Source organism: Lacerta agilis, chromosome 9 (genome assembly GCF_009819535.1).
Source record: "Lacerta agilis isolate rLacAgi1 chromosome 9, rLacAgi1.pri, whole genome shotgun sequence".
Taxonomy (NCBI): domain Eukaryota; kingdom Metazoa; phylum Chordata; class Lepidosauria; order Squamata; family Lacertidae; genus Lacerta; species Lacerta agilis.
This window is the reverse complement of record NC_046320.1, coordinates 68,316,336-68,331,341: the sequence shown is the minus strand read 5'-3', so window position 1 is coordinate 68,331,341 and position 15,006 is coordinate 68,316,336. Positions and strand designations below refer to the sequence as shown.

The 15,006-nt window shown below is 46.1% G+C and overlaps 2 protein-coding genes across 2 annotated transcripts; one reads left to right on the top strand and one right to left on the bottom strand.

Annotated features, from left to right (window-relative positions):
* The first annotated feature begins 1,222 nt into the window (after window positions 1-1,222).
* Window positions 1,223-4,942, top strand: MRPS26 (mitochondrial ribosomal protein S26). The gene is made up of 4 exons (XM_033160997.1): window positions 1,223-1,458; window positions 3,728-3,874; window positions 4,027-4,150; window positions 4,561-4,942. Exons 1-4 carry the CDS (start codon window positions 1,238-1,240, stop codon window positions 4,690-4,692), a joined length of 624 nt encoding a protein of 207 aa, XP_033016888.1. The 5' UTR covers window positions 1,223-1,237; the 3' UTR covers window positions 4,693-4,942.
* A 1,144-nt stretch (window positions 4,943-6,086) lies between these two features.
* Window positions 6,087-9,581, bottom strand: LOC117052934 (progonadoliberin-2). The gene is made up of 4 exons (XM_033160316.1): window positions 9,455-9,581; window positions 7,839-8,010; window positions 7,663-7,746; window positions 6,087-6,420 (listed from the first exon to the last, which is right to left on the bottom strand). The coding sequence occupies exons 2-4, from the start codon at window positions 7,974-7,976 to the stop codon at window positions 6,382-6,384; spliced, it is 261 nt and encodes an 86-aa protein (XP_033016207.1). The 5' UTR covers window positions 7,977-8,010; window positions 9,455-9,581; the 3' UTR covers window positions 6,087-6,381.
* Between the last annotated feature and the right edge of the window lie 5,425 nt (window positions 9,582-15,006).

Here is a 15,006-nt window from a genome sequence, read left to right as displayed (position 1 = left end):
CCAAAAAGAATGCCATGCAGTACCAGGAGAAAGAGATAAGGTGAGGAGAGAGAAGAGGAGAAAGGGGGAGGAAGCCCCCTCCCTTAGCTGCCCGCTTCTGGATTAACAGTATGTCAGTAAAGAATGCATTAGCAGACGAGCTCTTAGCTAAAAACTTTTTTTTTTCAACTTATACAGAGAGAGAAAGCTAACCAAGAAAGCTTGGTTACAGACTTATAAACTTATAAACTGGAGAATTAAAACTCTCCCTCTTCACCCTCTGAAATGTTGGAGTGCATGGAAGAAACACCTCGTAAAGAATGGAGGTTCTCTGAGGTAATAACAATAACCCTTTGACACGGCCTTCTTGGTAGTGGCTCCCCACTTGTGCAATGTTTTCCACCATTCTTAACATTCAGGAGAAATTTTAAAAGCAGGCACTTTAACGGTTGAAAAATTCTGTTCCCAGCATCCTTGAAATCATTAACTGTGAGGATATGTTATTGTTTAATTTGTTATTCTTGTTTTTAATTGCACTGTTTCGCTGTTTGCCACCCTGGGCTCCTTGGTAGGACAGGCAGGTGAGAATAATGCTAATACTGTAGTAATAATACGGGCGAGGAGGACCAGGAACTGAGGTGCAGTTTCCCCCGCTCATTTTATTTATTATTTGCTGCATACCACCATTTCTCCTCCAAGGAGCTCAAGGTGGGGTACATGGCTCTCCCCCCTCATTAACCCCCCCCCCAACAACCCTGCAAGGCAAGCTAAACGCTTGAGTGACAGGGAAGAGGAACTACATTTTCCCATCACGCCCACATCCTACTTCAGGTGCCCTGCACGCCGTCCAGCAGATGAGGCGCCGTTTTTCCCGCTCATTTCCTTGATTGACAGCGGGAGGGAGGACTACATTTCCCGTCACGCCCACGCCCCATTTCCGGTGTCCTGCTCACCCTGCCTTCCGCCTGCCTTTATTTCTGAGGTAGGCCGCGCTCGGTTCTCACCCGCCTCACGAACCCAGCAAATACGGAGCTTAATAGCAAGAGACGGGAGCTGGTGGCGAAAGCAAGAGAAGTTGAGTATGAGGAGGAAGACTCCATTCCCCATCGTGCCTCAGCCCCACTTCCGGTGCTTAGAGCCATTCATGTGAGGAAAAAGAACGCGACGAAACTACATTTCCCATACAGCCCCAGCCAAACTTCCGGCGTGCGGACTTTCTCCTCAGGGGTGTGATTCCGCTTTAGCCGCCGTCGCCGGGATGCTTCGCGGGCTCGTCGCCTTCTCCGACCGGGGCATCTTTCTGGGCCGGAGCCTGGCGCCGCTCCTGGCCGCCCCTTCGCGGGGCCGTAAGACGCGCCACGACCCCAAGGCCAAATCCAAAGCCGGCAGGATCAAGGTGCCGCCGCCCGTCGACCCGGCCGAGCTGCTGGTGGTGCTGGGCCGCTACGAGCGCTATAGGCGGGTAATGACCGCTCTCAGGTGAGGCGCTGGGGAAGCCTGTCACTCAGCCCGACCGGCCAATCAGGGCAGCCGGCGGGCCTGTGGAGGCGGGACCACGTGGACCTCGAAGGGGAGTGTGTGGGTCGCAAGTGGAGGGCCGGCCTATGGCCCCTCTCAATTTCTCTGTCTCTCTCTGCTGCTCCCATTTAGTTATTATAGACCACAAGCTGAACATGAGCCCACAGGGTGATGCAGCAGCAGAATAGGTGAATGCTATTCTAGGCTGCATCAACAGAAGTCTAGTGTCCAGATCAGGGGTCAGCAACCTTTTTCAGCAGGGGGCCGGTCCACCATCCCTCAAACCATGGGGGGGGGGGGCGGACTATATTTTGAAAAAAAATAATGAACGAATTCCTATGCTCCACAAATAACCCATAGATGCATTTTAAAGAAAAGGGAACATTCTACTCATGTAAAAACCACACTGATTCCCAGACCGTCCGCGGACTGGATCGAGAATGTGATTGGGCCGCATCTGGCCCACAGGCCTTAGGTTGCCTACCCCTGGTCCGGATCAAGGGAAGTCATAGTACTGCTCTATTCTGCCTTGGTTAGACCACACTTGGAATATTGTGTCCAATTCTGGGCACCACAATTGAAGGAGGATGTTGACAAGCTGGAAGGTGTGCAGAGGAGGGTGACTTGAGCGTCTGGAAACTAAACCTATGAGGAAAAGTGAAAGGAATTGGGTATATTTAGCCTGGGAAAGAGGAGACAGAGAGGAGATATGTGAGCCATCATCTAATACAGGGGTCGGCAAACTTACCCAGCCTCAGGCCGGTTCCTCCGGCGCAGATCGCGGGGCGGTGGAGTGCGTGCCCATACACGCGTGCACTCGTTTTTTTGGCGCACTTCTGGCGCGGCACCAAAAATAGCTTGTGTGCATGTGCAAGCGTCACTTCCAGCGCACTTTTAGGTCGGTGTGGCACCGGAAATAGCTTGTGCGCGTGTGCACAGGCCTCCGCAGACCCAAAAGTGCGCTGGAAGTTATGCATGCACACAAGCTATGTCCGGCGCTGCACCAACCTGGAGATGGGCAGCCGTGCCACGCCGGTAAGAGCAGGTGGCTGCGTCAGGGGCCGGATAATTGGCTCGCTCAGGCCGCATCCGGTTCACGGGCCTTAGTTTGACGACCCCTGATCTAATATCTAAAGAGCTGCCACATGGAAGATGGAGCAAGCTTGTTTTCTCCTGCTCTGGAGAGTAGGACTTGAACCAATAGCTTCAAGTTACAAGAAAGGATCTGTCATGGATGCTTTAGTTGAGATTCCTACATTGCAGGGGGTTGGACTAGGTGCAAAGATGTGGCGTGATGGTGTTTGAAACTCCCATTGTTCTAGGTGCTTTTTTTGCGACAGGGAATTTCATTAGCCTGAGCAGTTTCTGAGCTCTGGGCACAGTATTGTGCCTAAGATTTCAGATTAAAACTCCAGAGTGGAAGGAAAGGAGGATGTTTTTCTGCCTCCCCACTTCCAGGTACTCTCTGAAAACTGGAGAAGAGACCCTCTTAAAAAATATTAGGGGGGTGGGCAGGGGAAGGACTAGACCATGTGATAAATGAACATAATATTTTAGCTGCAGCTCATTCATTTTCAGCTTTGTATTCTTGTTATTAAAAAAGTGCACCTATCCAATGTTGCACCCATAACCTAGGTTTAAGGTGCCATTTAGATCCTAGCTTTCATATCTCAGTTTCTAACACTGCTTCAAATGTCTGAAGGGCTGTGACATAGAGGATGGAGCAAGCTTGTTTCCTGCTGCTCCAGAGGCCAGGACTTGAACCAATGCCTTCAAGCTCCAAGAAAGGAGATTCAAACTAAACACCAGGAAGAACGTTCTGACAGTAAGAGCTGTTTGACAGTCTCGCTTGGGAGGTGGTGGACTCTCCCTTCTTGGAGGGTTTTAAGCAGAGGTTGTCACGTTGATTTAGTTGAGATTCCTGCATGGTAGGGGATTCTGTGATTTAATATTAAATGTGTATAACACCCTTCATCTGAAGAGTTCAGGCAGTTCACAGGATAAAAATACAAGATAAAAACACAACTGCACAAACATAAATTTTGAATGACTGATAGGCATACATCAGGGTTGGGAGACCTGCGATGAGAGTTGTAGTTCAGTGACGTCTGGAGGATCACAACCCTGCATATGACATATGGGGCCCTTGTGACTCTTGCCTCTGCAGGGACGATATCAGTAACAAAGGGACAGCTGCTTTTTTAACATTCCCTCCTATGCTCTCTACCAGAGGCGAGTTCAAAGAAGAGGTGCTGCGGAAACATTATGCAGAGAAATATGGGGAAGTGTGGAAGCAGAGAGAGGAGGCTGCAAACAAGGAGCATCAACAGCTGATGGCCTGGAATGACGCAGAGAACAGGCGTCTACAGGAACGGAGGTGAGCATGGCGTGCCTCTCGATTTTAAAATCTGCTGTTGATTTCGTTACTCTTCTTGGAGTTTTTTTGTGCTAGTAGCCAATTGGCCTTTGGCTGTTTCTGTTGTGTCGAGAGCAGCAAGTGCTAAGTTCCCTCTGTGTCTCTAACCCCAGGAAGGAGCGCCTCCGAAAGGAAGAAGCAGCTGATGAAGAACGCCGACTGCGAGGAGCCCAGAACCGGGCTACCTATATGGAAGAAATTCTCAAGGAGAAGGAGAGAGAGGTGCTCCAGCTGCAGGTAGGGAAGCCGGCATGCTGCAAACAGCTGCCTTCACTTTGACACTTCTTCCTTGGAGCAATCTTTTTGCTACTGCGGACTGGTTAAATGTCAAAATGCTACCTAGTTTTGATGATGTTTGGGGGACACAAAAATAAAAGAGAAAGTTCATAGGAGAACAGCCAGAACTCCAACCAGGATCCTTTGGCTATTGTTTTAGGTTACCAGAGGAGGGTGTGGCTGGGTTAAAAGTGGTAGGAGTCCAGGTACAGCGCTGGGGGATTTTAGTGAAGGCCACTGCTGCCTTTTCTCCAACGCTTTGGGCGCTGATGCAAAGACTTGAAACGGGCAACCCTGTGTGTTTGGAGTGTTGTTCGGGTGGGAAATACTGTGTTTGTAAAATGCCTTCTTTTCCTCTTTTGTTGATGCAGGAAGAAGCCAAGAACTTCATCACCCCTGAAAATATAGATGAGCGGATTGAGGAGTGCCTAGACAACCCCCGCAACTACAATTTTGCCATTGATAAGGAAGGAAGGATAGCCAAGCGGAGCGTCTTGCCTTAGCAACTCATACCAGAGGAGCCTGGGCGTCCCCGGTATTCCCTGCCAGAGTGGTTCAGTGTCCTTTCCATCCAGCTGCCAGATTCACTTTGAGGGAACCAGGACTGGCTTGCTCAACTTCATCAGTAGGACTGCTTTGAGACATTCACCCTGAAAGATGTATATCTTTGGGGTTTTATACTTCCAGAACATTGGTGCCCTTCTTGAAGACTTTGTTGCCGTTTTTCCGGAATAAAATAATGGGTTTCTCTTAGAGCTTGCATTCGCTATGCCCTGAGCATTTTAAAGGCCTATGGCAAAGAGGGGTCACAAAAACTTCCCAGTGAGTATTGGGCACAGAATGGTGAGTGACCGTTGGGGAGGAAGCATGGAAATTGGGGTGGAGCAGGGTGGATTCTTGTTCTCAGGCTAACCAAACACTGATTAGTGCACATGCGGCAATGTGAGTGGCAAAGAAAGCATATTACAGCTTGGTACCTGATTGGGAGATCTCTTTTGGATAGTTCAGAGGGGGAAGGATCCCTGGAGCTCTTGAGGCCAATTGGCTGCACATTTTGTGTATAAAGTCGCTCAGCTTCTGAGAGACTTTGGTTCCACAGTTGTTGCAGTTCCAACTGAAGCACCAGGAAAATGATGTTCAGCCCCCTCGCAGTTATGCTATGGGCCCTATTTTATCCCCAATGCTATCTAATATCTATATGACGCCATTAGAAGTGGCCCTCCAGATCTTGCTGAACTAGAACTTCACCCCATATGTGCTATACTGGCTGGGGCTGATGGAAGTGCAACAGCTGGTTCCCCATCCGTGGTCTGATGGTTCAAAACACCCTTTGGAGAATCCCCTTCTCGCTTCCATACTACAATCAGAAGCATGCAAGTAGAGCTTACAGAATAAGGCCAAATGCCCATCTAGTCCTATAGAGCACGAGACTCTTATTAATCTCAGGGTCTTGGGTTCGAGCCCCACATTGGACAAAAGATTCCTGCATTGCAGAGAACTGGACGAGATGGTTCTCGCGGTCCCTTCCAACTCTACAATTCTGTGATTTTGTGCTCACAGTGGCTAACCAGATGCCTATGGGAAGCAGGACATGGGTGCAACAGCAGTCTCCCCACTTGTAATTCCCAGCAACTGCTATTGAGAGGCATCATGTCACCTTGGCTAGCAGACATTAATAGCCTTACCCTCAATGAATTTGTCTTGCCCTCTTTTCAAGCCGTTCAACCTAGTGGCCATCACTAGGTCTTCTGAGAGAGATTCGACCCTTTAACCATGTGTCGTGGGCCACGCTTCGAATTTCTCTGTAACTTTAGATTAAGTGACCTACGAAGTGCAGCTTAAAACCTGTAAATGGTGATGTGTCTTTGGACACACATGCAGAGTGCAAACACAGATGTGTGTGTAGCAAAATAAAGTATTTTATTCAACATAATTGAGTTTTACATGTGCATAAAGAACTCCCTGCAAATCTTCATTCTGACTGGACAACAGTAAACACAAATGCTTTTTTCAGTCACTAGAGTAGTATGTTCACATGCTGGGAATTTGAGTAAAGGCTGCTACAGTATTCTTGAGAATTTGACAGTGGGCTGGGCACATCACTTCTACAAGCAGAACACGTTAAGCTGAAGAAGAGGGGTGGGTCATCGGTTCAGATGCAAAACATTTCCCAAAAAACATGCAAAGGGGCATCATTTTTTCTTCTGAAGTTGTCTTGCTAGCATGTCGGCCTGTTAAAATGAATGCAGCAGCATAAGGAATTGAATGTTCCAGAATGAACAAGGATCGACTTCGGTCTGAAAACATCTTAGCAGGGAGCAGATGCAGAACTAGTCCCCATGGATGCAAATTCTAGCTAAATGATGCATACATGAACTGATTCTGTTGAAAAGGGTTATGCATGAAAAGGATGTAGCATGAGGAAATATTCCCTGATCAGTGTCTGATCTGTAGAGACGCATGCATGGATGGCCAAATTAGGCTGGAGTAGGGGAGGTCAGTCAACAGCCATTACTGCACACTGTACTCCTTTCCTACAGACCCTCGGGTATTAAGATCTGCACACAGGAAGGCCCTCTTGGAATTATTATTATTATTATTATTATTATTATTATTATTATTATTATTATTTATTTGTATACTGCCCTTCATCTGCAGATCACAGGGCAGTTCTCAGCATAAAAATACAACATAAAAGCACAAAATACATGATAAAAAAGAACAAGAAAACCCAAACCAATACCCTAACCCTCCACATCCACCCTGTTTAGTTCATCCATTCTGGTTACTTTGGGATTGTGGTGGCCCAAGAGAGGCCCAGTCTCCAAACTGCAGAATTCCCTCCCTTGGCACCTTCGCGGTACAGCTTTCATCATATGCTGAAGTTACACCTTTTAATCCTTTTTATTTGACACCTGAGATAATTTTGTAAGGACCCACAACATTCTTCTGATTGTTAATTGTTTTAACTGATTTTAGCATTGGAATATGTGTGTGTGTGTGTGTGTGTGTGTGTGTGTGTGTGTGTGTGTATATATATATATATATATATATATATATATATATATATATATATATATATATAGTTTGCCTTACCTAAAGAGCAGTTAAGAAATCATCATCATCACTGTCATATTACTCTTTATCACTGGAAACAAACACCACACTTAGAGATTTTTCTGAAGACCAGGTACCATAGGACAAAGAGCAGCACTGGGGCAGAGCCCTCCTTTCCTGCTCATGGTCTTCCTGGAAGCTCAGCCATTTCCCAGTGCTCCCCCCCCCCACCAGCAGCTGGCATTAAGTGATGGTACTACTGCCTCTGAAGCTTTAAGAACCAACTACTTTTAGTTGTCACCAGCTGCCTCCCATGAGCCAATCCCAAGAGAAATTTGCAAAGCCCTGCAAATATTAATCTCGCTCTGCTCTCCTCCAAAGAGGCTCTGAATTGACAATGCCGCCCCCTTGCTTACCAGCAGCGTCTTCACAATTTTATCTCTCGGGATCTTCAGATAAGTGCAGTCTTCCCCATCACATAATTTGATATCTTCAGAGACCTGAATCCAGAGCAAAAGAGAGAGAAAAGTGGGCTTAGGCAGCTCAACTGACTTAGGCGGACGATGCCAGGGTAAGGACAACATTGGCGTACCTCTGGACTTTGTGGCAAATCGATCTCTCTCTTCCCTCCGGGGTACCAGCCGTGGGACCAGTGCTGAGCACTTGATAGATGCATGCTGATGGTGAGCATTATGCACAGAGAAAGCAGGAGGGACCTTTGGTATGCCATAGTGATGCCTGGAGCCTCACTGCCTCAATAAAATCTGCAGAGGGAGGAAGGAAGGAAAAAGCATTGGGAAGTTCTGCAAGAGCAGGAATTGCAAGGCGGCGTTTTCTAGTATTGGGCCATTCCTACAGGACTGCCATTAATAACCAAGTTTTCACATGGGCAGACTATGAAAGCCACAGATGTGCAGACAACAGGTGGTGGCTCCTTAACACATACGTATCATGCCAATGTTGAAGGACTTGCACATTTTCTTTACTACCCACCGAGCCAGTCTTGAGATCTTGTTGCTTAAAAGCGAAGCCCCAAACTACTCTGGACCAGGTCACCTGAAATACCAGCTTCCCATCCCTTGGCCATTAACAGGATTAAGATCAACAAATGGAACCTGGGTGGGCTTGACATGGACTCGTGTTAATGCGGAGATGGGCTTTTTCACTGGTAGCAACAGTATTGTAGTATGCACTCCCTCAATCTGCATTGGCCATTCCACCAGCTTTTTGAAGACACGCCTATTTTCGCAGCCGTTCCCTTGATCTCTCGTCCTGTCTCCTGTTTTAATTCCCGTCCTGTTTTAATGGGACTGCTTTAAGTGGGGACTTGAGTGGGACTTGGAACGCTTTGGAAGAGAGGTTACTGGGGTCCACCAGTGGCAGGGAGCAAGGTTTGCTGCTGCCCACCCCACCCTAATGGTGTCTCCAAGTTCTGAATTTTATTTCCCCCCATTGGACTGACTGGCTAGCACCTATTTGCTTATATGGGAGTAAAAAAGGGGTCCCTGGAGACATGGTTGCTGTGCTCTTCATCCCAGCCCACATATAACTGGGGAGGGTACATTTCCGTCTTCTATTCCAATCCCTGAAACTGGTCACACTTACATCTGGATAACTGCAGACATTCCTCCTAAGGCTGCTTGAAAAAACTGCCATTTCTTCCATGGGGAGTCAGTTATTACTAGACAAAACAGAGTACTCCACTGCCTATAACAAAAAATTGCATCTACTCATGCTAATCCAACAGCAGTTTGGTTTTTTTTTAAAAAAAAAAAAAACTGCAGTGGAAAGTGCTCTTTTTGCAAAGAGTGCATTACTCAGGCATTCAGTGCTCACATCAGCAGCAACCATATCTGCTGAAAAAGACCCCCTTTTTCAAGCACCCTCCGTGGTGATGAATCTGTGTGGAGCACTTTGCAGCTATAGCTAGAAGTAATTCACAGAGATAAGCAAGGAACTACCTGGGGGTACCTGCAGCACAGCGCTATCGCAACTTGGCAAAAGATGGCAAACACCCAAAGGTAGAAACAGCACAAATATTGTATGCCCCGGGGGATATATAAAACACATTTGCAATTAACATCTTTAGAACAAATCCCCTCCAACAAAACTAGACAGATGTGACGCTCGGCTTGCGAGTAAGGACGTCGTTCAAGTTACCTGCAAGACATGAATTGTTAAGAGAAGCTTAATGAAAAGTCTACTCACGGTGACTTGATTGCTTTTGCTCCTCTCCCTCTGTCCTGAAATTCCACGGATGCTCAAGCAATTTGCTCCGGGTATTTATATTTTTCTTTGTGTACTTCAGCGCAAGCAACTGGTTGCCCCATTGGCCAAGGCTGTTTGCTGACGTTTGCTGCATCAGACTCTATGGATGGCAACATTATGCATCTAAGCTTCCCTCCCATCAGGACGATGCTCAGCTAATACTCTTTCAGCAATCTGTCTTCTGACCCTTTCATTTGGCAGTAAAACTGGGGAACTCTGGAGTGAAAAGGTTCCGCAGCTGCATAAGCCCTCGATGCATTCCAAAAATATTTGTTAGATGGGACCGCTTGCCTCAGATACTTGCTGGTCGGAACTTCTGCAAGCTTTGCCTGACCCAGATGGCTGCAGAGCCTGATCTTAAAAGCCCACTAAAGGGTTGTAAAATGTATGGAACAGCTGTTAATAGACTCATAGAATTGTAGAGTTGGGAGGGACCACAGGGTCATATAGTTCAATCCCCTGCAATGCAATACAGAGTTGCGTGCTCTACTGCTCCCCTCTGTATGCTCACATTAATCTTTGACTTTTCACTTCCCAGCTTGCAGGGGTGCCAACTGGAATACAAACTGGGGGTTGCTCAGGTAAGCCCCACCCTGCATAATCGATCACAAGGCATTTGAACGGCAATGCCCATCAACACTTGGAGGCCCCAGGCCCCTCAGATATTTTATTGGGGGGCTGAAGACCTACTGCCAAGCCAGGTGTCCCGTATCTTACATTCGTTCACCTGATTATTGCTGCCTAAGTGCAGAATCTTACATTTGTCCCTACTGAAATTCATTTTGTTAGCTTGTGCCCAGCTCTCCAATCTGCTAAGGTCATTTTGAATTCTGATTCTGTCTTCTGTGGCATTAGCTACCCCTCATGTGCATGTGTCATGTGCAAATTTGATGAGCATCCCCCCAATTCCTTCATCCAAATAATTTATAAAGGTGCTGAACAACAAAGGGCATCTGTATCAACATCTGTTAACCACATAATTGTCGCTGTTGGTCCATTTCTGCATTTCATTTTTAAAAAAACTTGTTTGGCCTCCCCAAATTATGGTGGAATCTAGACACATTTAAAAAAAACCCCCTGTGAAAATGCTTTTTAAAAAAAAGTTTCGAAAAATATATTGATTTTGCCATTAGCTCACCATCGCCATCTAGTGTCCCATTTGTATAATGCACTTAAAACGTTATTGTTGTTGTTGTTCAGTCGTTCCCGACTCTTCGTGACCCCATGGACCAGAGCACGCCAGGCACGACTATCCTTCACTGCCTCTCGCAGTTTGGCCAAACTCATGTTAGTAGCTTCAAGAACACTGTCCAACCATCTCATCCTCTGTCGTCCCCTTCTCCTTGTGCCCTCCATCTTTCCCAACATCAGGGTCTTTTCTAGTGAGTCTTCTCTTCTCATGAGGTGGCCAAACGTTATACAGTATTTACAGCTGTACAGCTGAGTGTTTCTTTCAGATGCCATAATAAATTCATTAGCCTATCGGTGCCACAAGACTCTTCGTTTCATGTTACTGCATGGAATTCTTACTGTATTTTTTTACAGCTGGGGAGAGGCATTTCTGGATTTCTTTTTGCCTCCGGTGTTAAAATAATGATGCCCTTTGACTTGGGAGGTTCACACTGTTTGCTGTTCTGCTTCAGGCAGCAAAATGTCTTCTGCAGGCTCTGCTTCTTCACCGTGGCTTTGCATGCCAACAAGGCAGACATGTGGACAGGGTATGAATAATAAAATTATTGTTGTTATTATTATTATGATTTACTTGGGTGCCCTATCACAGCTACTGTGGCCTGGAGGAAGCCCAAACAAGCTTCCAAGACAACTCCTTGCCACTCACCCCATCCCAGTTGAAGGCTATTACTCTTCAGGGGAAGCCCTCAAATTGAACAGAAGTTTATATCCTTTTGCACAACCCCAACAATATGAAACACTGGGAGCCATTAAGTAGTCAAAATGCAGGCTGGGAGCTGTTTGCTCAAAGAGAAAGTGATCTGTCAAATAAACAGGGTTAAATAAATTTTGCACACTTCCAGGTAAACAGAATGTTTGTAAATTCATTTATTCCTCAGACATAAAAGGCTACAGAGACTTCAGACTCTCTTCATCAGCACGTAATCTCATTCCAGGAGCCTCTAGATTCATACTTTCAAAATTCCTCTCAGCAGCTCCATCAAAACCTATCCAAATTTGTTAGGTGAATATCTCTTTACTGTTACAGGTGGGTAGCCGTGTTGGTCTGCCATAGTCGAAACAAAATAGAAAATTATTTCCAGTAGCACCTTAGAGACCAACTGAGTTTGTTCTTGGTATGAGCTTTCGTGTGCATGCACACTTCTTCAGATACACTGAAACAGTTTTACTGTTTTCAACAGGATGGAGGGGGTTAATAGCAGCCTCTATATGTGAACACATCAGGACTGTGGCTGTGGGCCTGGGATAGCTCAGTCTCAGCATGAGACTCTTAATCTCAGAGTTGTGGGTTCGAGACCCACATCAGTGTCCTGCATTCCAGGGGGTTGGACTAGATCTAGACCCTCGTGGTCCCCTCCAGCTCTACAATTCTATGATTCTAAGCTTCTCTGAATACTGTACACATGTGCAGCATATACATGACTCTAAATCAATACATTGGGCTACAACATTTAATTAAAAACTGGTTGATCGAGGTTCAAAATGACCTGAACAGGTTGGGGGAACGGAGCCCATACTAACCACATGAATTCCCTAAGGACAAATGTAAGGTCCTGCACTTAGACAGGAATAATCAGAGGCACAAATGTAAGATAGGGGACACCTGGCTTGACAGTAGTTCATGTGAAAGCGATCTGGGGGGGTCTCGATAACAAGCTGAACAAGAGTCAACAGGGTGATACAGCAGCAAAAAAAGCTAATTCTATTCTAGGCTGCATCCACAGAAGTCTAGCGTCCAGGTAAAGGTGTGGAATGCTGTGTCTAGTTCTGGGCACCGCAGTTTAAGAAGGATGTGCAGAGGAGAGCAACCAAGATGATCAAGGGTCTGGAAACCAAGCCTTATGAGGAACGTTTGAAGGAATTGGGTATATTTGGCCTGGAAAAGAGGAGACTGAAAGGACCTATGAGAGCCATCTTCAAATATCTCAAGGGCTGTCACATGGAAGACAGAGCAAGATTGTTTTCTCCTGCTCTGGAAGGTAGGACTCAGACTAATGGCTTCAGGTTACAAGAAAGGAGATTTCAACGAGCCGTTTGACAGTGGAATGGTCTCCCTCCGGAGTTTGTGGACTCTCCTTCCTTGGAAGCTTTTATGCAGAGGTTGGATGGCCATCTGTCACGGATGCTTTGGCTGAGATTCCTGCATGGCAGGAGGTTGGACTAGATGACCCTTGGGGTCCCTTCCAACTCTCCAATTCTATAAGTCATAGGCAGTAGTCAATTAAGCCAAACTGAAATTAATGAGTAGGGTTACCATATTTCAAAAAGTAAAAACCAGGACACCCTGGTTGAGCTTTTTTTGGAGAAAAAACAACAACACCAAATTGTTGAGCTATTTTTAGGAAAACCCGAAAGTTGATGAAAAAATGCAATTTTTTAAATTGACTTGCCTAAGATCCAGGACTAAGCCCTGCCTTTCGGAAATTCTCCCTGGACGTCTGCCTTTGAAATCCCAGTAATGTCCAGGAACATCTGGCAGCCCTATTAATGAGGCTAACTCAATAGTACTCAATAATTTCAGTAGGTGTACTCTGGGTAAAACTTAGCTGAATACCATCAATTATTATAAATTATTAAAAAATGTTACGAGGGCACTGAAGACAGGGCCTATAAGCTATGGAAAGGAATGCTGGACTTCCCATGAAGTCACCGGATGTAGCCAAGTCAGAAGTGTAGATTTTGCACAAAAACAAAACAAAACTCAGCAATTTTCACTTTTTGGCAACCCTAGGTGACCTTTTCCTTCAAAATTATAGGAAGGACTTCAACAAAATTTCCTTCATTTGGTGAAGGCATGTTATTTTCAGGATAAATAGGTCTCCATTTTTGCTCCTATACACACCCCACTTTTCATAGTTCTCCAAGACATGGAGGAGAGGAAAAAGGAAACCTGGGATGAAATAAAAAAACGGGATGGCTTCTGTAATTCTAAGACTGTGACCTGGAAAATCGGGACACTTGGGGGGTATGTGGGCTCAGGGATCTTTTATGTGTTGCATATACATATTAAGGTAAAGGTAAAGGGACCCCTGACCATTAGGTCCAGTCGTGTCCGACTCTGGGGTTGCGGCGCTCATCTCACGTTACTGGCCGAGGGAGCCGGCGTACAGCTTCCGGGTCATGTGGCCAGCATGACAAAGCCACTTCTGGCGAACCAGAGCAGTTCACGGAAACGCCGTTTACCTTCCCGCCGGAGTGGTACCTATTTATCTACTTGCACTTTGACGTGCTTTCGAACTGCTAGGTTGGCAGGAGCAGGGACCGAGCAACGGGAGCTCACCCCGTCGCGGGGATTTGAACCACCAACCTTCTGATCGGCAAGCCCTAGGCTCTGTGGTTTAACCCACAGCGCCACCCGTGTCCCTATATACATATTGCACATACACAATTTGTACCTACCCAGCCTAGAGCTGATGGAAGTTTTAGTTCAAAACAATTGCAAGGCAGTAGGTTAGCAAAAGGCTGAACTAACCAGGCTCTGGGCAAGTAGATTTAAAACTTTGCTATCTCTGTAAGTCTGCACTGCTAAAACACCAGGGCTGTTTAACTGTTGTTTATTACAGGTGGGTAGCCGTGTTGGTCTGCCATAGTCAAAACAAAATAGAAAATTCTTTCTAGTAGCACCTTAGAGACCAACTGAGTTTGTTCCTGGTATGAGCTTTCGTGTGCATGCACACTTCTTCAGATACAGTGTTGTTTATTAAGAAGCATGGAGATAATTGGACATGGAGCTCATCATAAATGCAAAGCGGTCGCATTAATATCCAGATCTGGAAGGTGCATTAATATCCCAGGATGAAAAGTGTGCCAGAGGCACAAGTGATTGATGGCACTTTTGAGTGCGCGATCAATGCAAATCTGCTCTGCTTCAAGGTGGCAGTGACAGGTTGGCGCCAGGAGCATTTCCTGGGTATTTCAATTCAATCCGGGAAGATCAAAGTGGAGTAAGAATATTTCCCTCCACCGGCGAGAAAACTCGCAAATCCTTTCCAAAATAGAAAACTTGCAAATCAAAAAAGTTTAAACAAGGCCGCAACTAATTTTATCTCCTCTTGCCTTTGCACCCTTGGGTCTTCTAAACACAAGACTTTAATTGGATGCTGTTGTTGAGAGAATCAGGGTAATGTATACCAAAGAACAAACACAGGTAGCTGACTGCTAAAAATAAATTGAATTAAAGGTCCAGTGCACCTCATTTCCTCCCGTGTCATCGTGACAATCTCATAAGTCAGGCACTCGACGAGTACTAAGCAAACAGCAGCCAGACAAAGATTTGATGCTTTCATATTCAGCTCCTGTTT

Coding starts and splice junctions, on each gene's coding strand:
- MRPS26 (XM_033160997.1), top strand. CDS start 1,238: ATGCTTCGCGGGCTCGTCGCCTTCTCCGACCGGGGCATCTTTCTGGGC. Junction 1,459..3,727: donor CGGGTAATGACCGCTCTCAG/GTGAGGCGCTGG, acceptor GCTCTCTACCAG/AGGCGAGTTCAAAGAAGAGG. Junction 4,151..4,560: donor GAGAGGTGCTCCAGCTGCAG/GTAGGGAAGCCG, acceptor TTGTTGATGCAG/GAAGAAGCCAAGAACTTCAT.
- LOC117052934 (XM_033160316.1), bottom strand. CDS start 7,976: ATGGCATACCAAAGGTCCCTCCTGCTTTCTCTGTGCATAATGCTCACC. Junction 7,747..7,838: donor ATTTGCCACAAAGTCCAGAG/GTACGCCAATGT, acceptor CTCTGGATTCAG/GTCTCTGAAGATATCAAATT. Junction 6,421..7,662: donor AAATTGTGAAGACGCTGCTG/GTAAGCAAGGGG, acceptor TCATTTTAACAG/GCCGACATGCTAGCAAGACA.